General features: G+C 42.9%; 1 protein-coding gene across 1 annotated transcript in view; it reads right to left on the reverse strand.

Annotated features, from left to right (window-relative positions):
- The window catches only part of NOL6 (nucleolar protein 6), a 110,832-nt gene that overhangs the window by 25,116 nt on the left and 62,472 nt on the right, over positions 1-23,244 (reverse strand). The window contains exons 20-21 of the mRNA XM_058171952.1: positions 21,007-21,159; positions 9,720-9,817 (exon numbers count right to left, since the gene is read on the reverse strand). Coding sequence (XP_058027935.1) covers positions 9,720-9,817; positions 21,007-21,159 — 251 coding nt within the window. The remainder of the gene's footprint in view (positions 1-9,719; positions 9,818-21,006; positions 21,160-23,244) is intronic.

The raw sequence follows: 23,244 nt of genomic DNA on the forward strand, positions 1-23,244 counted from the left end.
GATGATAAGAGATAGATGAGAGAGAGAGAGAGAGAGAGAGAGATAGGTGATAGATAGATAGATGATAGATAGATAGACAGACAGACAGACAGACAGACAGACAGAGATAGGTGCTAGATAGACAGACAGAGACAGACAAATAGATGATAAACAGACAGACAGACACCAAAGAGAAGAATATTTGTACTGCAGGGTTGAAATATGAAGTCCTTGGTGTTCTCTGAGTTTGCTTGTTTTCTTACAGACGTTTCATGACCCCACTAACTAACGTCATCAGCACTAGAAGAGAGTGGGCTTTGCCCATGCTAAACCCAACATTTCTAGCACTGAAGATGCTACGCAATGGGATAACAAAAATACCCGAGCTCAGAGGATACCAAAGACCCCACCGTCCTCCTCCTCTTCCATTCTACAATCCCCCCTTCCTTCTAGAACTGATGATGTTCCTTCTGAAAGGAAAACAACCAAGCCCAGAGACCCTTAGCTACAAATATTCTCCTTTATTTGTACTGTATTTTGCACCAGCTGAAGCCCCTGAAACAGTCTCCAAGGGCAGCCCCCGCGTGGACCTCTTCAAAATGTCCTAATTTTGATATAATCTCCTGGTCAGAAGATAACCCGCTTGGGTTGGGGGTCCCTTAGCCCATTAACCTTCTTTTCTTCCAGCGTAAAATCCTGTTTTTCACATGATTTGATACTGCAAAGAAAGCTGTTTAAGCTCGAAATTGAATCTGGTTAAATTTTCTCGGCCAAGATTTATTTTCTTTGTCCTGCAAAGCAAGTGGCCAAACAGGATTTTGAGCAGAGGTGGGCATCACATACTGTAACAACCGGTTTGCCCAGCACCGGAAAATGTGACACGTGTGTAGCATCAAAAAAAACACGGCAATTTGCTCGCGCGCACCGTCCACACATGCATGCGGCATCAAAAAGACAGCGATATAGGGCGGGATTGCGCCGGGTGGGCGGGGCCATCCCACCAGCCGGTTGCAACTACCGGTTTGCCCAAATCGGTCCAAGCCAGCAACAGCTCATCACCACTCAAAATCAGTGCCCATCAAAAGGAAATGGGGGAGGGGGGGGGAAACTCTCTTAGTCAAAAGTATACAACTAGGATGGAGTTGCCAGAAATGGCAAAACTGAGTGCTTTTAATGAGAGAAAGAAGAAATGGAGGTAGTGACAGATTTTATTTTCCTGGGCTCCAAAATACCGCAGATGGGGACTGCAGCCAAGAAATTAAAAGACGCTTGCTCCTGGGGAGGAAAGCTATGGCAAATCTGGACAGCGTACTAAAAAGCAGAGACATCACTCTGCCAACCAAAGTGAGTATAGTCAAAGCTATGGTTTTCCCAGTTGCAATGGATGGCTGTGAAAGTTGGACCATATAAGGAAGGCTGAGCGCCAAAGAATTGAGGCCTTTGAACTCTGGTGCTGGAGAAGACTCCTGCGAGTCCCTTGGACTGCAAGGCGAACAAACAAGTCAGTTCTAGAGGAGATCAACCCTGACTGCTCTTTAGAAGGCCAGATCCTGAAGGAGAAACTCAAATACTTTGGCCACCTAATGAGAAAGAAGGACTCACTGGAGAAGAGCCGAATGCTGGGAAAGATTGAGGGCAAAAGAAGAAGGGGACGGCAGAGAACGAGGTGGCTGGATGGAGTCACTGAAGCAGTCGGCGTGAGCTTCAATGGACTCCAGAGGATGGTAGAGGACAGGAAGGCCTGGAGGAACGTTGTCCATGGGGTCGCAATGGGTCAGACACGACTTTGCAACTAACAACAACAATGAGAGAAAAGAAGAGATCCGGTTTTGTTTCAGCTTCTGCTCGTCTCCAGAAACAGGAAAAAAAATAAACGAACTTTTTGAGTTGTTGTTTTTTATTTGCATTTATATCCCGCCCTTCTCTGAAGACTCAGGGAGGCTTACACTGTGTCAAGCAATAGTCTTCATCCACTTGTATATTATATACAAAGTCAACTTTATTGCCCCCCAACAATCTGGGTCCTCATTTTACCTACCTTATAAAGGATGGAAGGCTGAGTCAACCTTGGGCCTGGTGGGACTTGAACCTGCAGTAACTGCAAGCAGCTGCTGTTAATAAGACTGTCTTAGCAGTCTGAGCCACCAGAGGCCCAGAGTCTTGGTTTGATCGCTTCGCCAAAAGGTAGTCCTTGACTTACGACCACAACTGAGCGCAAAATTTCCGTTGCCGAGCCAAGACAGTTGTTAAGTGAATTTTGTCCCATTTTACGACCTTTCTTGGCGCAGTTGTTAAGTGAATCACTGCAGTGGTTAAAACGAGTCACATGGTTGTTCAGGAAATCTGCCTTCCCTTGTTGACTTTGCAGGTTGGAAGGTCGCAAAAGGGGATCAAAAGTGATCCCGGGACGCTACAACCGTCATAAATACGAGTCAGCTGCCACACATCTGAATTTTGTAGGGACGCTACAACGGACATAGTATGAAAAATGGTCATAAGTCACTTTTTTCAGTGCTGTCATAACTTTGGACAGTCACTAAATGAATGGTGGTAAGTCAAGGACTACCTATAATTTCTTCAGGCAGTCTACATCAGACGCAGGCAAAAGTCCTTGAATACGGAATGTTGTTATGACTAACTTTCTACCGCTCCAACAACAACCCCCTCCCAACTTCTCCAAGCTAAAATATGTGGCATTTAAGAAGAAAAAAGAAAATTGCCTTCCAAAACTGAACAATGTGATTACTAAGCGTGTAAAAGAAAAAAAAAAGTCAAGGTTGTAATTTTATTCTGTATTTTGCTGCACTGAAATCTATTTTTAATTTACTTTTTTAATCGTTCCACCTTTATCCTATATTTCTCTTCCTTTCTTATCCTTTCCAATTTGCCCTACTCTTTTTTACTTAGCTTTTGTATATATTACATTATTATAATTTCAATGAAATTTATTTTAAAGACAAAATACACTTCTTGCAGACGTTTCTTGACCCAACTAGGTAACAACCTCAGTGCCAGAAGGGAGGGGAAACTCTCTTAGTCAAAAGTATACAACTAGGATGGAGTTGCCAGAAATGGCAAAACTGAGTGCTTTTAATGAGAGAAAGAAGAAATGGAGGTAGTGACAGATTTTATTTTCCTGGGCTCCAAGATCACCGCAGATGGGGACTGCAGCCAAGAAATTAAAAGACGCTTGCTCCTGGGGAGGAAAGCTATGGCAAATCTGGACAGCGTACTAAAAAGCAGAGACATCACCCTGCCCAACAAAAGTGCGTATAGTCAAAGCTATGGTTTTCCCAGTTGCAATGTATGGCTGTGAAGGTTGGACCATAAGAAAGGCTGAGCGCCAAAGAATGGAGGCCTTTGAACTCTGGTGCTGGAGAAGACTCCTGCAAGTCCCTTGGACTGCAAGGCGAACAAACAAGTCAGTTCTAGAGGAGATCAACCCTGACTGCTCTTTAGAAGGCCAGATCCTGAAGGAGAAACTCAAATCCTTTGGCCACCTAATGAGAAGGAAGGACTCCCTGGAGAAGAGCCGAATGCTGGGAAAGATTGAGGGCAAAAGAAGAAGGGGACGGCAGAGAAGGAGGTGGCTGGATGGAGTCACTGAAGCAGTCGGCGTGAGCTTCAATGGACTCCAGAGGATAGTAGAGGATAGGAAGGCCTGGAGGAATGTTGTCCATGGGGTCGCAATGGGTCAGACACGACTTTGCAACTAACAACAACAATGAGAGAAAAGAAGAGATCCGGTTTTGTTTCAGCTTCTGCTCGTCTCCAGAAACAGGAAAAAAAATAAATGAACTTTTTGAGTTGTTTTTTTTAATTTGCATTTATATCCCGCCCTTCTCTGAAGACTCAGGGAGGCTTACACTGTGTCAAGCAATAGTCTTCATCCATTTTGTATATTATATACAAAGTCAACTTATTGCCCCCAACAATCTGGGTCCTCATTTTACCTACCTTATAAAGGATGGAAGGCTGAGTCAACCTTGGGCCTGGTGGGACTTGAACCTGCAGTAACTGCAAGCAGCTGCTGTTAATAACAGACTGTCTTAGCAGTCTGAGCCACCAGAGGCCCAGAGTCTTGGTTTGATCGCTGTGGCCGAAGCGACCACAACTGAGCGCAAAATTTCCGTTGCTGAGCCACGACAGTTGTTAAGTGAATTTTGTCCCATTTTACGACCTTTCTTGGCGCAGTTGTTAAGTGAATCACTGCAGTGGTTAAAACGAGTCACATGGTTGTTCAGGAAATCTGCCTTCCCTTGTTGACTTTGCAGGTTGGAAGGTCGCAAAAGGGGATCAAAAGTGATCCCGGGACGCTACAACCGTCATAAATACGAGTCAGCTGCCACACATCCGAATTTTGTAGGGACGCTACAACGGACATAGTATGAAAAATGGTCATAAGTCACTTTTTTCAGTGCTGTCATAACTTTGGACAGTCACTAAATGAATGGTGGTAAGTCAAGGACTACCTATAATTTCTTCAGGCAGTCTACATCAGACGCAGGCAAAAGTCCTTGAATACGGAATGTTGTTATGACTAACTTTCTACCGCTCCAACAACAATCCCCTCCCAACTTCTCCAAGCTAAAATATGTGGCAGTTAAGAAGAAAAAAGAAAATTGCCTTCCAAAACTGAACAATGTGATTACTAAGCGTGTAAAAGAAAAGAAAAAAGTCAAGGTTGTAATTTTATTCTGTATTTTGCTGCACTGAAATCTATTTTTAATCTACTTTTTTAATCGTTCCACCTTTATCCTATATTTCTCTTCCTTTCTTATCCTTTCCAATTGCCCTACTCTTTTTTACTTTGCTTTTGTATATATTACATTATTATAATTTCAATGAAATTTATTTTAAAGACAAAATACACTTCTTGCAGACGTTTCCTGACCCAACTAGGTAACAACCTCAGCGCCAGAAGGGAGTGGGATTTGGGGAGAGGAGGAGGAGGATGGGGAGGACTGTGGGGTCATTGAGGGTCTCTGATCTTGGTGACTTTCTTGAAAACATTTCATTACCAAACTAGGTAACAGCATCAGTGCAAGAAGAGAGAGAGATGAGGAGGAGGAGGAGGAGGAAGAGGAGGAGGGAGGAAGGAAGGAAGGAAGGAAGGAAGGAAGGAAGGAAGGAAGGAAGGAAGGAAGGAAGGAAGGAAGGAAGGACTGTGGAGTCCTTGATGCTTTCTGAGCTTGGTTGTTTTGCTGCAGACATTTCACAACCAAACTACTTAACATCCTCAGTGCTGGAAGGTAGTGGGGTTTGTGGAGAGGAGGAGGAGGAGGAGGAGGAAGAAGAGAATGGGTCCTTAGTGCTCTCTGTGCTTGGTTTTTTCCTTAAAGACATTTCAGGACCCAACTAGGTAACATCCTCAGTGCTACAATGGAGTGAGATTTTTCTCCCTATTTATGTACAAGTAGCTTGCCCTTGCATATAACAGATAAAAAGCAACAACAACAGAAGGACAAAGACAAGGAAATTTATATGCCACCTTACCCATTTGGAGACATGTCCTCCTAGCCATAACCTAGAAAATGCTTCGGTGTTTAATTTTGACATGCGTCTTAGGAAATTAACGCAGGAGTTCCCTTGAAAAAGGCTTACAGCTGCCACCTAGTGCACTATACTGAACTAGGCGCTAATTTCAATTCTAGCATTAATTATCTCCAGGCTGGATATTCTAAAGCAGGGGTCCCCAACCTTGGTAACTTTAAGCCTGGAGGACTTCAACTCCCAGAATACCCCAGCCAGAATAATACTATAATAATACCCCATTATAATAATTATACCCCATTATAATAATACTATAATAATACCCCATTATTCTTATTCTTATTATTCTTATTATTCTTATTATTCTTATTATTCTGGGGTATAATAATACCCCAGAATAATTCCAGCCAGGAATTCTGGGAGTTGAAGTCCACCAGGCTTAAAAGTTGCCAAGGTTCGGGATCCCTGTTCTAAAGAGCTAAAAACATCGTACTCCAAAAACTAAGAAGGAGGTCAATAAAACAGCACTTTTTAAAAAGACGATTCTTTTAATTATTTTAGTTCTATCGATAGTTACTTCCAGCTTGTACAGGCAGCCTTTTGACTTATGGTCAGTTTGTTTAGTGACCGTTCAAAGTTACAAGGGCTCTGAAAAAAAGCGACTTGCAACCACCGTTTCTCACACCAACGACCGCTGCAGTATCGCCCACGGTGACGTGATCAAAATTCAGACGCTTGGCAACCGACTGACTCGTATTTATGACGGCTGCAGTGTCCCGCAGGGACCTTCTGACGAGCAAAGCCAAGGGGGAAGCCAGATTCACTTAACAGCCGGGTGACTAGATTAACTGCAGCAATTCACTTAACAACGGTGGCAAGGAAGGCCGTAAAATGGGACAAAACTCACTGAAGAAATGTCTCAGCTAATAATGTAAATGTTGAGCTCCTTTGTCGACGTTAGCCGTCAAGTGGAATTCGTTTATGTGTCGTTGTGCGTGAGTTGCCAAGAGCCCAAACTTTGATCACGTGGCTGCGAGAATGCTGCAACGGTCGTAAGTGCGAGAACCGGACATACCTCACTTTTTTCAGTCCCATTGTTAACTCTGAAGGGCCGTTAAAGAATGGTTGTTAAAGTCGGCGACTATCTTTATATGACTGGAAACACACAATGCCTCGCCTGACCTCAGAGAAGGGTGAGAAAGGAAGGGGGAAATAGGGTGGGGTGGGGGGGAAACCCCATCATTTTGAAACCTCTTCAGGTTACACCCCGGTCAGGTAAACAGGTCTACGCAGAAATACCCAGGCGCCTGTTCAGGTGTGGCATGTCAAGGTGTTTGTTTGACAAGTGTGGAAAAGAACTGAGCAGGTCCCACCCCATCTGCAGTCTTTCTCCCCGGCGCTTCAAAACCATTTAATAAAAAAAAAACCAAACTTCAGCAGCAAAGACAGGCCGTCCTCGACTTACGACAGAGACTTCTGTTGCTAAACGTGGCAGTCTTCTAGTTCAACTCCTCTTGCTCAAGCAGGAGACCTTGTACTTATTTATTTATTTATAATTTAATTTCTATACCGCCGTTCTCCCGAAGGACTCAGGGCGGCTTACAGCCATATTTAAAAGCACAAAATGCAAACAGCAAGTTTAAAACAGAATTAAAAACAAATATTTAATAGGCCGAATCAAACTAAAACGGTCATTGACCGACATAAAACCCATTTAAAATTGCAATTTAAAATTACGCTTAGGCCAGTCCCGCACGATGAAATAATAAAGTCTTCAGTTCACGTTTGAAGGTCCGGAGGTCGGGGAGTTGGCGCAACCCCGGAGGCAGCTCATTCCAAAGGGCCGGTGCCGCCACAGAGAAGGCTCTCCCCCTGGGGGCGCCAACCGACATTGTTTGGTCGAGGGCACCCTGAGAAGGCCCACTCTGTGGGAGCGAACAGGTCGTTGTGAGGCTATCGGTGGCAGAAGGAGATCTCGTAAATAGCCCGGTCCTAAGTACCATTTCAGATAAACGGTTGTCCAATCTCTTCTTGAAAACCTCCAGTGCTGGGAGCACCCGCAACTACAGAAGGCAAGCAGTTCCACTCCTTGATTAACAGAATAACAGAATTGGAAGGGACCTTGGAGGCCTCCTAGTCCACCCTCCACCCTGCTGTGGGTTGGCTGTGGCGAATTGTCATAGACCCTTGGGCAGGGGGGTGGACTAGGAGGCCTCTAATGTCCCTTCCAACTCTGTTATTCCGTTAAAACGTTACAACGGCACTAAAAAAGTGACTTATCACCATTTTTCACTCTTAGACTTAGAAGACTTAAGAATAGTTTTATTATCAATTTGAATGTCCACTAATCGGCACACATTAAAACGAAATTACAGCTTTCAAAGGGTCTCCACCTCTAACATAAATATAAACATGACAAAATAGAGAGAGAGAGAGAGAGAGAGAGAGAAAGAAGGAAGGAAGGAAGGAAGGAAGGAAGGAAGGAAGGAAGGAAGGAAGGAAGGAAGGAAGGAAGGAAGGAAAGAAAGAAAGAAAGAAAGAAAGAAAGAAAGAAAGAAAGAAAGAAAGAAAGAAAGAAAGAAAGAAAGAAAGAAAGAAAGAAAGAAAGAAAGAAAGAACACAACACAACACAACACAACACAGTCTAGTTTGGATGTTTACACGTACATGGCAAGAGAAATGAATCTTGCAAGATTACGAGACAGATGGCCTAGGGAACAAAGCTGTTACAGAATTTGGAAGTCTTGCTAGAAATACTTCGAAACCCCCTCCCAGAGGGGAGCAACAGAAACAGACCGGGGAGTGGGTGTGTGAGTGTCTTTAACAAGGGTTCGAGCTCTAAGCGCATAGCGCTTATAAGCAGCATCCTGAATAACGGGAAGCGTGCTTCCTATAATCTTCTCCGCTGTCCTCACCACTCTCTATAGGGACTTTCTATTTGAGGCACTGCGGCCACCAAACCAAACAGGGATGCTGTTTGTTAAAACGCTCTCAATCTGTGCCTCTGTAAAAAGTGGCCCGGACAGAAGGAGAAGGATGTGCTCTCCTCATCCAACGCAGGAAATGAAGACGCTGGTTTGCACGCCTCACTAACGATAACATGTGGAGAGACCAGTTCAGATTAATACTGTGGATCACCGCTACAGCTGCATCCTTGATACGGAGTGGAGTATGACCATGTCGGCTCTTTCTAAAATCTACAACGATCTCCTTTGTTTTATTAACATTTAGGACCAGGTGATTTTTATTGTACCAGTCCACCTCTTCCCTATAAGGATCTTCATTGTCATCCCGAATAAGAGCCACCGCTGCCGTGTCACTCGCATACTTCACAATATGATTTGTAGCAGGTTTGGCCCAGCAGTCGTCGGTCATCCAGGTGGACTGTAGCGGACTCAAGGCACAGCCCTGTACTCAAGGCTCTCTTTAACGACCGTTGCATCCAGCATCCTCCTGGTCACGTGATCGAAATTCGTGGGATCGTGCGATCCCCTTTGTTGGCTTCTGATAAGCCAAGTCAACAGGGAAGCCAAATTCACCTCACAACCGCGTCAGTAACTTTAACAAGTGCCAGCGATTTCACTTAACAACGGCAGCAAGGGACGTCGTAAAAAGGAGCAACGTTCACTTAGGAAACGCCTCGCTTAGCAACAGAACTGTGGACCTCTATTGTGGTCGTACGTTGAGGATGTGCCTGTACAAATAACCGCACTACACAACCTAGAGGAGTTGGAAGATCCATCTACCTCAGGACATCCACCCAACCTGGCTGGAAAATTCCAGAAACGCTGGGCTGACAATTGTTGGAAACAACAACGACAACAACAAAAAAACCCCAGCAAGCCTAAACTTATATTCAACAATGTGAACGTTGCCTTAAGTAAATTTATACGGGGGGGTTGGTTTTGGTTTTTGTTTGTTTTTTTTGGACGGTGGGGCGAAACAAAAAGTACAGGATGGTCTTTAAGCTGCCGTGTCAACTGGATTACAACCACCTGCCCTGCGGCCCAGATCAGATGACAACATCCCTTTACAACAAGGTGTAAAGAAAGCAGGGATGAGTAATCCGTGTGTTTGCAGTGTCGCGTTCCATCTTTTGTGTCTTCGGAGACACCCCTGGGCCAGGCAAATTCAGGATGTGGGGGGGGGGAAGGATTTTTCACCTCCATCCAACCGCCTCTTGAGCCGTTGATCTACCCTCCCAAAAAATTAAGAAGAATGGAAATTTCATCCCCTCCGCTGCTCACCTTTGAGGTCGCCGTTGAGGTTCACCAACAGAGGGTTGTTCTTCCAGTCGAAGGTGGCAAGCAGGTGAAGGAAGCGAAGGAAACCCACCTGGGGAGAGCTGGGGGTGGAGGAAAACAATCGGAAGCAGGTGAGAAGTATTATATCTCAACACCAGGTTGAAACAAAAGCCACTAATAACGGACGACGGAGAAAAAGCTTTGGGCTGCAGGTAGAAAAGCAGACACCACAAATCACAAGTCCTCCCTCCAGGATAGAGCCGGAAGGGACCTTGGAGGTCGTCTAGTCCAACCCCCTGCTCAAAGCAGGAAACCTGGAAACATTTCAGATAGGCGGCTGTCCAGTCTTTTCTTAAAAACTTCCTTAAACACCCACAACTTCTGGTGGCAAGCTGTCCCACTGGTTAATCGTTCTCACTGTTAGGAAATTTTTTCCTTAGTTTTAAGGTTGTCTTGCCTTCTGGTGCTTTGAAAAATAAGCTGCGCCCCCTCTCCTTTGCCCCTCAAATACAGGAATATTGCTATCGCGGCGGCGGCATCCCCTACTCCTCCTTTTCTCTAGACTAGCCAAACCAAATCCCGCAACTGTTCTTCATACGTTTTAGTCTCCAGGCCTTTAATCGTCTTAGTTGCTCTTCTCTGCACCTTTTTTTCCCACAAGAGAAAACTTGATTTATTGAGAAGTTAAGTGGAGTTGGGTTCTACTGTATCATGAAATTGCAATTGTTCCTTGGAAAAGAATCCAAAAAGGAGCTAGTAGCCACTTCTCCTGCTAACAAATTTTATACAGATAGTCCTCAATTTACGATCACAATTGAGCCCAAAATTTAGGTTGCTAAGTGAGCCTAAGAATAGAATAGAATAGAATATAATTTTTATTGGCCAAGTGTGATTGGACACACAAGGAATTTGTCTTGGTGCATATGCTCTCAGTGTACATAAAAAAAGAAAAGATATGTTCATCAAGGTACAACATTTACAACACAATTGATGGTCAATATATCAATATAAAGCATAAGGATTGCCAGCAACAAGTTATAGTCATACAGTCATAAGTGGAAAGAGATTGGTGATGGGAACTATGAGAAGATTAATAGTAGTGCAGATTCAGTAAATAGTCTGACAGTGTTGAGGGAATTATTTGTTTAGCAGAGTGATGGCCTTCGGGAAAAAACTGTCCTTGTGTCTAGTTGTTCTGGTGTGCAGTGCTCTATAGCGTCGTTTTGAGGGTAGGAGTTGAAACAGTTTATGTCCAGGATGCGAGGGGTCTGTAAATATTTTCACGGCCCTCTTCTTGATTCGTGCAGTATACAGGTCCTCAATGGAAGGCAGATTGGTAGCCATTGTTTTTTCTGCAGTTCTAATGATCCTCTGAAGTCTGTGTGTGTCTTGTTGGGTTGCAGAACCGAACCAGACAGTTATAGAGGTGCAAATGACAGACTCAATAATTCCTCTGTAGCACTGAGAACTCTGTAGAACTAAGAAATATTTTATTGTAATTTTAAACGGGTTTTAAATCGGTTTTAGACTGTTTAATTAATTTGGCCATTAATATATTTGGTTTTAATTTGTGTTTAAATATTGTTATTTATATTTGTATTGTAATATGGCTGTAAACCGTCCCTGAGTCCTTCGGGAGAAGGGTGGTATAGAAATTAAATTATAAATAAAATAAATAAATAAATAAATTTGTTCAGTGAGCCTTGCCCCATTTTATGATCTTTCTTGCCACATTTGTTAAGTGAATCATTGCCGTTGTTAAATTAGTCACACACAGTTGTTAAGCAAATCTGGCTTCCCCATTGACTTAGTCTGTTAAGACAGTCGTAAAAGGGGGTGTAGGTTCACATGACCCCTGTGACGCTACCACTGTCATAAATGTGAGTCAGTTGTCCAGCATCTGAATGCAAATCACATGACCATGATCACCTGACCGCAGGGACGCTGCAACGGCCATAGTATGAAAAATGGTCATAAATCCCTTTTTTCAGGGCTGTTGTAACTTTAGACAGTCACTAAATGAATGGTCGTAAGTCAAGGACTACCTATAATTTGCTATTATAGAAATGGCTATGGGCTTACTAAGCGTGTAAAAGAAAAAAAAAGTCAAGGTTGTAAAATTTTATTCTGTATTGCATCCAGTTTTGGTTGCCACGATGTAAAAAAGATGTTGAGACTCTAGAAAGAGTGCAGAGAAGAGCAACAAAGATGATTAGGGGACTGGAAGCTAAAACCTATAAAGAACGGTTGCAGGAACTGGGTATGTCTAGTTTAACAAAAAGAAGGACTAGGAGAGACATGATAGCAGTCTTCCAATATCTCAGAGGTGGCCACAAAGAAGTGGGAGTCTGGCTGTTCTCCAAAGCACCTGAGGGTAGGACAAGAAGCAATGGGTGGAAACTCATCAAGGAGAGAAGCAACTTAGAACTAAGGAGAAATTTCCTGACAGTTAGAACAATTAATAAGTGGAACGACTTGCCTGCAGAAGTTGTGAATGCTCCAACACTGGAAATTTTTAAGAAAATGTTGGATAACCATCTGACTGAGATGGTGTAGGGTTTCCTGCCTGGGCAGGGGGTTGGACTAGAAGGCCTCCAAGGTCCCTTCCAACTCTGATGTTATGTTATATTATGTTATGTTATGTATTTTGCTGCACTGAAATCTATTTTTAATCTACTTTTTTAATCTTTCCACCTTTATCTTATATTTCTCTTCCTTTCTTATCCTTTCCAATTGCCCTACTCTTTTTACTTTGCTTTTGTATATATTACATTATTATAATTTCAATGAAATTTGTTTTAAAGGGCCTCTGTGGCTCAGACTGCTAAGACAGTCTGTTATTAACACCAGCAGCCTGCAATTACTGCAGGTTCAAGCCCCACCAGGCCCAAGGTTGACTCAGCCTTCCATCCTTTATAAGGTAGGTAAAATGAGGACCCAGATTGTTGGGGGCAATAAGTTGACTTTGTATATAAATATACAAATAGGATGAAGACTATTGCTAACATAGTGTAAGCCGCCCTGAGTCTTCGGAGAAGGGCGGGCTATAAATGCAAATAAAATAAAAAATAAAGACAACATGCAATTCTTGCAGACGTTTCCTGACCCAACTAGGTAACAACCTCAGTGCCAGAAGGGAGTGGGGTTTGGGGAGAGGAGGAGGAGGAGGAAGAGAATAGGTCTTCAGTGCTCTCTTGCCTGGTTGTTTCCTTGCAGACATTTCACAACCCAACAACTTAACAACCTCAGGGCCAGAAGAGAGTGCGGTTTGCGGAGAGGAGAAGGAAGAGGAGGTCTACAACCGTCATAAACGTGAGTCAGTTGTCCAGCATATCTGAATCTAAATCACATGACCACGGAGGCGCTGCAGCGGTCATAAGTATAAAAAATGGTCCTAAGTAATTTTTTTCCCCGTGCCGCTGTAACTTTGAATGGTCACTAAGTGAACTGTTGTTAAGTCGAGGACTACCGGCAAAAAGGCCTAAGCTCGTGAGGCTGTGCCTTTTAATCAAATTTGTTTGCTGAAAAGGCTTAGCTACCAGTTTCCTAAGGATTTTTAGCCACTCTAAGTAATTCTCAATTTATAATCATTTATTTAGTGCAGGGGTCTCCAACCTTGGCAACTTTTAAGACTTGTGGACTTCAACTCCCAGAATTCCTCAGCCAGAGTTGAATTCTGGGAGTTGAAGTCCACAAGTCTTAAAGTTGCCAATGCTGGAGAACCCCTGATCTAGTGACTGTTTGAGATTACAACAGCACCGAAAAATGTGACTTACGACCGTTTTTCACACCTATGACCATTGCAGCATCCCCATGGTCACGTGATTTACATCGGATACTCGGAAACCGGTTCATACTTACGACGGATGCAGAGTCCTGGGGTCACGTGATCTCCTTTTGCGACCTTCTGACAAGCCAAGCCAATAGGGAAGCCAGATTCACTTAATAACTGTGTTACTAATTTGACCAACTGCTGTGGTTCACTTAACAACGGTGGCAAGAAAGGTCGCAAAATGGGGCAAAGTTCACTTAACAAATGTCTCACTTAGCCACATAAATTTTAGGGGTCAACTGTGGTGGTAAGTAAGTCTAGGACTACCTGTAATAAAATTTATCAGGAGAAAAGAGGGCTACCTATTTCCTAAGGATTTTTAGCTACTATAGGTTAATTAACACAGTTCTCCTGCTATGCTGATTAATTGCATCGGTCGATTACGGAAAAGCACCGAAGAGATTCTCTGCAGAATACAGGCAGTCCTCGACTTATGACCACAATTGAGCCCAACATTTCTGTCGTTAAGTGAGACATTGGTGAAGTAAGCTTTGCCCCTTTTAAACACCTTTATTTTTAACCTCAGAATTAAATACTTTTTAAAAAAAAAAAAACAAGACATAACAAACACTAATATAAAACATATACTCCTCCTTTACATCAGCTTCGTATCGGTAATCCTCTATTATTTACATTTTCCCCTCTCGTTTTCTTTAATTATACTTATCTTTTTGTCCCATTATCCCTTATTTTTATATATATATTCCATCATACCTGCCATTATAACAATACATTTTCTTTCATGAACTACCTCTATTTTTGTGTGACCTTTTTCCCTTTTTTGTCATTTCCCATTTCTACCCAAATTATACAATTTATTCCATACTATATAATATTCCGTATCTTCCTTTTCTTTTATCTCCTTTGTTAATTTATCCATCTCAGCACAGTCCAGAATTTTCCTTATCACTTCCTCCTCCGATGGTATGTTCTCATTTTTCCAGTTCTGTGCGTAAGATATTCTTGCGGCTGTTATTATGTGCAAAATTAGATACCTTATTTCTATACTATATTTCCTATATTTCCTTTCTCTGGTTTCGAGTCTGTGGGTTGGTCAGTTATTTCTTCAAGCCATTTTCTGATTTTGGCCCAATATTTTTCTGCAGATGGAGATGTCCACCATAAATGGTAATACGTTCCATATACTTTTTTGGACTTCTAGCATACTGGAGAACTGTTCGGGTACATCTTAGCAAGCTTTCCCGGTGGGAGATGCCATCTGTAAAATATCTTCAACTGGTTTTCCTTAAATGCCGCAGACATAGTCACTTTTATATTTGTTTGTCACATTTTTTCAGTTGTATATTGTAGCCAAATTTTTTTGCCCATTTGATCATTGTTTCTTTAACCACCTTTCTTGCCCCAGTGGCTAAGCGAATCACTGCAGTTGACACGTTAGTAACCCGGTTGTTAAGTGAACCTGGCTTCCCCAAGGATTTTGCTCATCAGAAGGCCGCAAAAGTGGATCAGCTGACCTTGGGGACACAGCAACGGTCGTAAGTATGAGTCAGTTGGCAAGCCTCTGAATTTTGATCCCGTGATCACGGGGCAGCTCCAAAGGCTGCGAGGGTGACAGATAGTCCAAAATTATTATTTTTTCAGTGTCTTTCTAACTTTGAACGGTCAAAGTTCAAAGGGCCTCTTGTGGCTCAACAGGCTAATGCAGTCTGTTATTAACACACAGCTGCCTGCAATTACAATTACTGCAGGTTCGAGTCCCACCAGGCCCAAGGTTGACTCAGCCTTCCATCCTTTATAAGGTAGGTAAAATGAGGACCCAGATTGTTGGGGGGGGCAATACAAGTTGACTTTGTATATAATATACAAATGGATGAGACTATTGCCTAATACAATGTAAGCCGCCCTGAGTCTTCGGAGAAGGGCGGGATATAAATTCAAATTTAAAAAAAATAAAAAAAATAAAGGAGTTGTTTTAAGTCGGGGACTACCTGAGATGCTAATTTTGTCAGTGGTGGAAAGGTTTACCCAAGAGCAGTTGTTAAGGATTAACAATTTACCCGTCTGCTTGCATCATCCCCTTCTAGACATACTATGTACGACTCCAAGAATTTTGTAATTGCAGACAGATCAAACAAACAGGATGGGAAAAAAAATATTTTGTTTTGCACACTGTTCACCTGCTTGTGAGACAGACTTGCTATATCCAGATGGGATCAAAAGGAATCGTAAATCCCAAGATTTATTGAAAAATCCCAAAGGGGCTTTTTTCAAGAGGCAACAGGACTTTCTTGTTTTTTCTTTGAAGACGTTTGGCTTCTCATCCAAGAAGCTTCTTCAGCTCTGACTGGATGGTGGGGAAGGGAAAGATTCTGACCTGTCAGAGCTGAAGAAGCTTCTTGGATGAAAAGCGAAACATCTTCAAAGAAAAAACAAGAAAGTCCAGTTTTTTCAAGGATTCGTGGAACTGAAACTGGACAATACTTAGACAAATATTCAAATGAGGACAACCATGACCTGGATGACTGAGAATCTCCATTGAGATTTAGCTATGACAGAGTTGAAGAAGCTTCTTGGATGAGAAGAGAAACATCTTCAAAAGAAAAAAAAACCCAGAAAGTCCAGTTGCCTCGTGAAAAAGCACCTTTGGGACAACCATGACCTGAATGGCTGAGAATCTCCGTAGACAAAGACCAGAGGACAATTAGTAAGGGAAGGATTTGCTTGCGATTGGTTTAATTGTTACAGAATTTTTCAAATTTTGGTTTAAAATTTTTTGGTTCCATAGGAAATAAATCTGAACGGGGCGCTAATTTATGTTCCGGAGATGGACCACTTGATTTCTAAAGCAGGGGTCTCCAACCTTGGCAACTTTAAGACTTGTGGACTTCAACTCCCAGAATTCCTCAGCTAGCTTTGCAAAGCTTTGCAAAGTTGCCAAGGTTGAAGACCCCTGTTCTAAAGTATATAAAATGTTACTCAAGATGAATCTAGAAGATGAATGCGTTGAAGAGTATATGGTAAAACGGGCAAAAATTTTTTAGGTGTAATATAATGCTGGATAAATAGGAGAAGGTATGGACAAATGGACTAAAACTTACATTACAATCAATATCAATATAAATCGTAAGGATTACCAGTAACTTTGTATCATTAAGTGTTAAATTGCAACCTATGACCATCATTTGTGTTGTAAATGTTGTACCTTGATGAAGGTATCTTTTCTTTTATGTACAATGAGAGCGTATGCACCAAAACAAACTCCTTGTGTGTCCAATCACACTTGGCCAATAAAAAAATCTATTCTATTCTATTCTATTCTATTCTATTCTATTCTATTCTATTCTATTCTATTCTATTCTATTCTAATTATTTAGAATAGAATAGAATTTTATTGGCCAAGTGTGATTGGACACACAAGGAATTTGTCTTGGTGCATATGCTCTCAGTGTACATAAAAGAAAAGATACCTTCATCAAGGTACAACATTTACAACACAATTGATGGTCAATATATCAATATAAATCGTAAGGATTGCCAGCAACAAGTTATAGTCATACAGTCATAAGTGGAAAGAGATTGGTGATGGGAACTATGAGAAGATTAATAGTAGTGCAGATTCAGTAAATAGTCTGACAGTGTTGAGGGGATTATTTGTTTAGCAGAGTGATGGCCTTCGGGAAAAAACTGTTCTTGTGTCTAGTTGTTCTGGTGTGCAGTGCTCTATAGCATCGTTTTGAGGGTAGGAGTTGAAACAGTTTATGTCCAGGATGCGAGGGATCTGCAAATATTTTCACGGCCCTCTTCTTGATTCGTGCAGTATACAGGTCCTCAATGGAAGGCAGGTTGGTAGCAATTATTTTTTCTGCAGTTCTAATTATCCTCTGAAGTCTGTGTTTTTCTTGTTGGGTTGCAGAACCGAACCAGACAGTTATAGAGGTGCAAATGATTTACACTAAGAGCGTATGCACCAAAACAAACTCCTTGTGTGTCCAATCACACTTGGCCAATAAAAAAATCTATTCTATTCTATTCTATTCTATTCTATTCTATTCTATTCTATTCTATTCTATTCTATTCTATTCTATTCTATTCTATTCTAATTATTTAGAATAGAATAGAATTTTATTGGCCAAGTGTGATTGGACACACAAGGAATTTGTCTTGGTGCATATGCTCTCAGTGTACATAAAAGAAAAGATACCTTCATCAAGGTACAACATTTACAACACAATTGATGGTCAATATATCAATATAAATCATAAGGATTGCCAGCAACAAGTTATAGTCATACAGTCATAAGTGGAAAGAGATTGGTGATGGGAACTATGAGAAGATTAATAGTAGTGCAGATTCAGTAAATAGTCTGACAGTGTTGAGGGGATTATTTGTTTAGCAGAGTGATGGCCTTCGGGAAAAAACTGTTCTTGTGTCTAGTTGTTCTGGTGTGCAGTGCTCTATAGCATCGTTTTGAGGGTAGGAGTTGAAACAGTTTATGTCCAGGATGCGAGGGATCTGCAAATATTTTCACGGCCCTCTTCTTGATTCGTGCAGTATAGAGGTCCTCAATGGAAGGCAGGTTGGTAGCAATTATTTTTTCTGCAGTTCTAATTATCCTCTGAAGTCTGTGTTTTTCTTGTTGGGTTGCAGAACCGAACCAGACAGTTATAGAGGTGCAAATGATTTACACTAAGAGCGTATGCACCAAGACAAACTCCTTGTGTGTCCAATCACACTTGGCCAATAAAAAATTCTATTCTATTCTATTCTATTCTACATTATAGTTTGAAAGAAAACTTTTGTAAAATGATGTATCGCTGGTACTTGACCCCGGACAGACTAGCAAAATGGTATGAAGGGATTTCTAACAAGTGCTGAAAATGTCATCGAAATCCAGGTTCATTTTTATCCTGTGTGGTCTTGCAAATGTGTGAAAACCTGTTGGATAAACATGAACAATGACAGCCTGTAGAGATTCTCCGTCATCCAGGTCATGGTTGTCCCAAAGGGGTTTTTTCAGAAGGCAACTGGACTTGCTTGGTTTTTTCTTTTCTTTTGAAGACGTTTCACTTCTCATCCAAGAAGCTTCTTCAGCTCTGACTGGATGGTGGGGAAGGGAAGGATTTCTACTCCTTGCAGACAGCTGGTCATTTTGCGTCCTTTTAGAGGGTCCTTGAGGCCACTTGGAGGTTTATCTGTGTCCTCAGGGTCTCCTGAGTGGTGCAAATGGTTCCTGTAGCCTGCAATTTTTCCCTCTGGAAATCCGTTCCTACTCCCACACCATTCAACGGGTCTTCATCCCAAATTCTATAGCTAAAAGTCAGTAGAGATTCTCAGTCATCCAGGTCACGGTTGTTCCAAAAGTGCTTTTTTAAAAATACTTCCCTTTCCCACCATTCAGTCAGAGCTGAAGAAGCTTCTTGGATGAGAAAGTCCAGTTTCCTCCTGAAAAAGCACCTTTGGGACAACCATGACCTGGAGGACTGAGAATCTCTACAGATTTTTAGCTATACAATTTGGGTTGAAGACCCTTGGAATGGTGTGGGAGTAGGGATGGATTTCCAGACGAAAGAAATTGCAGAATACAGGAACTATTTACACCATTCAGGTGACCCTGAGGACACAGACAAACCTCCAAGTGGCCTCTATGATCCTCTAAAAGGATGCAAATGACCAGCTATCTGCAAGGAGCATAAATCCTTCCATTCCCCACCATCCAGTCAGAGCTGAAGAAGCTTCTTGGATGAGAAGCGAAACATCTTCAAAAGAAAAAACCAAGAAAGTCCAGTTGCCTCCTGAAAAAGCATCTTTGGGACAACCATGACCTGAATATTAATGAAACCTGAGTCTCTACAGATTTTTAGCTATACAATTTGGGTTGAAGACCCTTGGAATGGTGTGGGAGTAGGGATGGATTTCCAGACGAAAGAATTTTGCAGAATACAGGAACTATTTACACCATTCAGGTGACCCTGAGGACACAGACAAACCTCCAAGTGGCCTCTATGATCCTCTAAAAGGATGCAAATGACCAGCTATCTGCAAGGAGCATAAATCCTTCCATTCCCCACCATCCAGTCAGAGCTGAAGAAGCTTCTTGGATGAGAAGCGAAACATCTTCAAAAGAAAAAACCAAGAAAGTCCAGTTGCCTCCTGAAAAAGCATCTTTGGGACAACCATGACCTGGAGGACTGAGAATCTCTACAGATTTTTAGCTATACAATTTGGGTTGAAGACCCTTGGAATGGTGTGGGAGTAGGGATGGATTTCCAGACGAAAGAAACTGCAGAATACAGGAACTATTTACATCATTCAGGTGACCCTGAGGACACAGACAAACCTCCAAGTGGCCTCTATGATCCTCTAAAAGGATGCAATTGACCAGCTGTCTGCAAGGAGCATAAATCCTTCCATTCCCCACCATCCAGTCAGAGCTAAGGAAGCTCCTTGGATGAGAAATGAAACGTCTTCAAAAGAAAAAACCAAGAAAGTCCAGTTGCCTCCTGAAAAAGCATCTTTGGGACAACCATGACCTGGAGGACTGAGAATCTCTACAGATTTTTAGCTATACAATTTGGGTTGAAGACCCTTGGAATGGTGTGGGAGTAGGGATGGATTTCCAGACGAAAGAATTTTGCAGAATACAGGAACTATTTACACCATTCAGGTGACCCTGAGGACACAGACAAACCTCCAAGTGGCCTCAAGGACCCTCTAAAAGGATGCAAATGACCAGCTGTCTGCAAGGAGCATAAATCCTTCCATTCCCCACCATCCAGTCAGAGCTAAGGAAGCTCCTTGGATGAGAAATGAAACGTCTTCAAAAGAAAAAAACAGAAAATCCAGTTACTTCCTGAAAAAGTACCTTTGAGACGTGAACAATGACAATGCAAAAAATATTTTTATGAATATTAATGAAACCTGAAGCTTTTTTTTTCCTTTTAAGTGTGATGGACAAGTCAATTGAGAAACAATTTGGGTTGTGACGGCTGCGAAGACTGTACTTGCCAAACACTGGAAAAGAAAAACAGTTGCCGGCTGTCGGAAGAATGGATTTTGAAATTGACTAAATTAGCAGAGGTGGTGAAATTAACTGCTTTGTTTAGAGATAATGGGCTAGACAGCTTTATAAGAGACTGGAAACTGTTTGTGGACTTTCTACGCGCCAAAAGAATAACAGTTGCTTAACAGAGGGATTTGAAGATTAGCATAATGTTTTAACTTAAAACTGTTGACTGCTTTTTCTTCTTTCTTCATATGTGTGTGTGTGTGTGTGTGTGTGTGTGTGTGTATTAGACTAGAATAGAATAGAAAATAAAATAGAATAGAAAATGAAGAGAATGAGAATAAGAAAGAGAAGAGAAGAGAAGAGAAGTGAAGTTATGGTAGGGAACGGAAGGGAAGGAGGAAGGAGGCAAGGCGAGGCGAGGAAAGGAGAGGAGAGGCGAGGAAAAGAGAGGAGAGGAGAGGAGAGAGAGGCCCAACCAGTTGGCTCCTCACCTGGGTGCCGTGAAGGGAGCTGGAGAGAGGAAAAGGAAGGCCGCTAATAAATCCACGGCCTCCTCCGTGAGGCTGTCGCTGAGCAACTGAGCGTTGATCCATCGCTTGGCGAGACGGCAGCTGCCGCTAAAAGCTGGATATTGTTGCTGCAGCCTGTTTGGGAAGAAAAGTGACGGAATCAGGACTAGGATCTTTTGAGGATCAAAGATCCTAAGAGGACAGAACGGCCAATGAGTTCTTGCTGGAAGAGATTTTGCTCTCTAGACAGAGGAGATGATAAGAAGGGGGTCTCAAAATGGATGATGAGTAGTCCTCAACATATAGCAGTTCATTTAGTGACAGTTCGAAGTTACAGCGGCACTAACAAAAGTGACACAACTGTGTTTCACACTTATAACCGTTGGCAGCATGCCCGCGGTCAAAATTCAGCTGTTCGGCAACCGACTCATATTTATGACGGTTGCAGTATCCCGGGGTCATGTGATCCCCTTTTGCAACCTTCTTGACAAGTGGGGGAAAGCCAAATTCACTTAACAACCATGTTACTAACTTAAGAACCGCAGGGATTCACATGGCAAGAAAAGTCGTAAAATGGGGTGAAACTAACAAGCGTCTCACTTAGCCAGAGAAATTTTGAGCTCTATCGTGGTTGTAAGTTGAGGGCTACCTGCACTCCAACCCTCCACAACTATGGAAATGCAAAGGCCGAAGCGGGAAGTAGATGGACCTCAGGAGCGGAATCTTAACCGGGGGTCAGCTGCCCTGGAAAAGGAAGAGGTTGTCGTGTCCCACTCCTCCGCTGACGGCCGGGTCAGGGAAATCCGAATCAGGCGTGCCTCTGCAGCTCTGCCAAAGTCCTAGCAAAGTTCTCAGGGCAGGCAGGAGACCAGGAAGTGACTTCAGTAAGATATGTTTAGACTTTGCCTGACTCAGAGAATGCCAGAAAGCAGATCCTTTATATAGGCCATGGGGTGTGGCTCCATGACTCAGCACTTATCCAGGCCTGCCCCTCCCTTCCTTCTGACGCCGCCGCCTATCAATTCTTCTGACGCAAGGGTCACTCCAGTCTGCAGCTGTTGGCAATTGACCTTCCTCAGGCTCACATGCTGTGGGGGAGGGGGAGGGGTCTAGTTGCTCCGTTTGCCTGGGCATGGAGCCAGAGCTGGGGGCTGGAGGTACTTCTTCCTCCTCAGCCTGTCTGGGCATGGAGCCAGGGCTGGGGCCGGGAGGCATATTAGGACATTCCTCAGCGTTCGGAAGCAGATAAGAAGGCCCTGGCTGCGGTGAAAGCAGGCGAGACACAACAGAGATTGATGGCTGACGCTCCATCAAGGATAGGAGAAGGACACAGCTCTTTTAACTCCTGAAGTTGGCAATCACACCAAAGGGTTGACTCACGGAGAACTTGGAAGTCCTCGGAGACTTGGGGCCTACAAAGACTTGTTGGGCTGAAAAAAATGGAGGACTTCTCTTGGTGTTCACAAAGAATCTTCTCTACCACAACTGCATGGGAGAGGAGACACCAAATATTGGATAGAAGAGAATGTTTATAGCTCAGGGTTGAACGATTGGGGTCCCCTCTGAGCTGGGTGGTTTTCTTGCAGATGTTTCATGACCCAACTAGGGAACATCATCAGTGCGAGGAAGAGGAGGTGGGGAGGAGGAGGACAATGACAACTATGGGGTCCTTGGTGCCTCTGAGCTTCGTGGTTTTCTTGCAGACGTTTCATGACCCAACTAGATAACATTTTCTGGGCTAAAGGGAGTGGGGTTTTCATAGAGGAGGAGGAAGAGGAGAAAGAAAAGGACTATGGGGTCCTTAGTGCCCCCCGGGCACTGGTGGTTTTCTTGCAGACGTTTCATGACCGAACTAGGGAACATCATCAAAGTGAGAAGGAGGAAAAGGAGGGCTGTGATGTCCTTGATGCTCTGAGCTTCGTGGTTCTCTGGCAGACGTTTCATGACCCAACTAGGGAATATCATCAGTGCTAGTTGGGTAATGAAACGTAAGAAAGCCACCAAGCTTAGATAGCACCCAGACCAAATACCCCCTTCTTCCTTCATTCCCCCTAAAAAGAACGTGCAGGTAGTCCTCGACCTATGACCACAATCGAGCCTAAAATTTCTGTTGGTAAGTGAAGACATGTGTTAAGCGAGGTTTGCCCCATTTTACAACCTTTCCTGCCACAGCCGTTAAGTGAATCTGGCTTCCCTCTTGACTTTGCCAGGTCGCAAAAG

This window comes from Ahaetulla prasina, chromosome 2, assembly GCF_028640845.1.
Source record: "Ahaetulla prasina isolate Xishuangbanna chromosome 2, ASM2864084v1, whole genome shotgun sequence".
In the NCBI taxonomy this organism is placed as follows: Eukaryota; Metazoa; Chordata; class Lepidosauria; order Squamata; family Colubridae; genus Ahaetulla; species Ahaetulla prasina.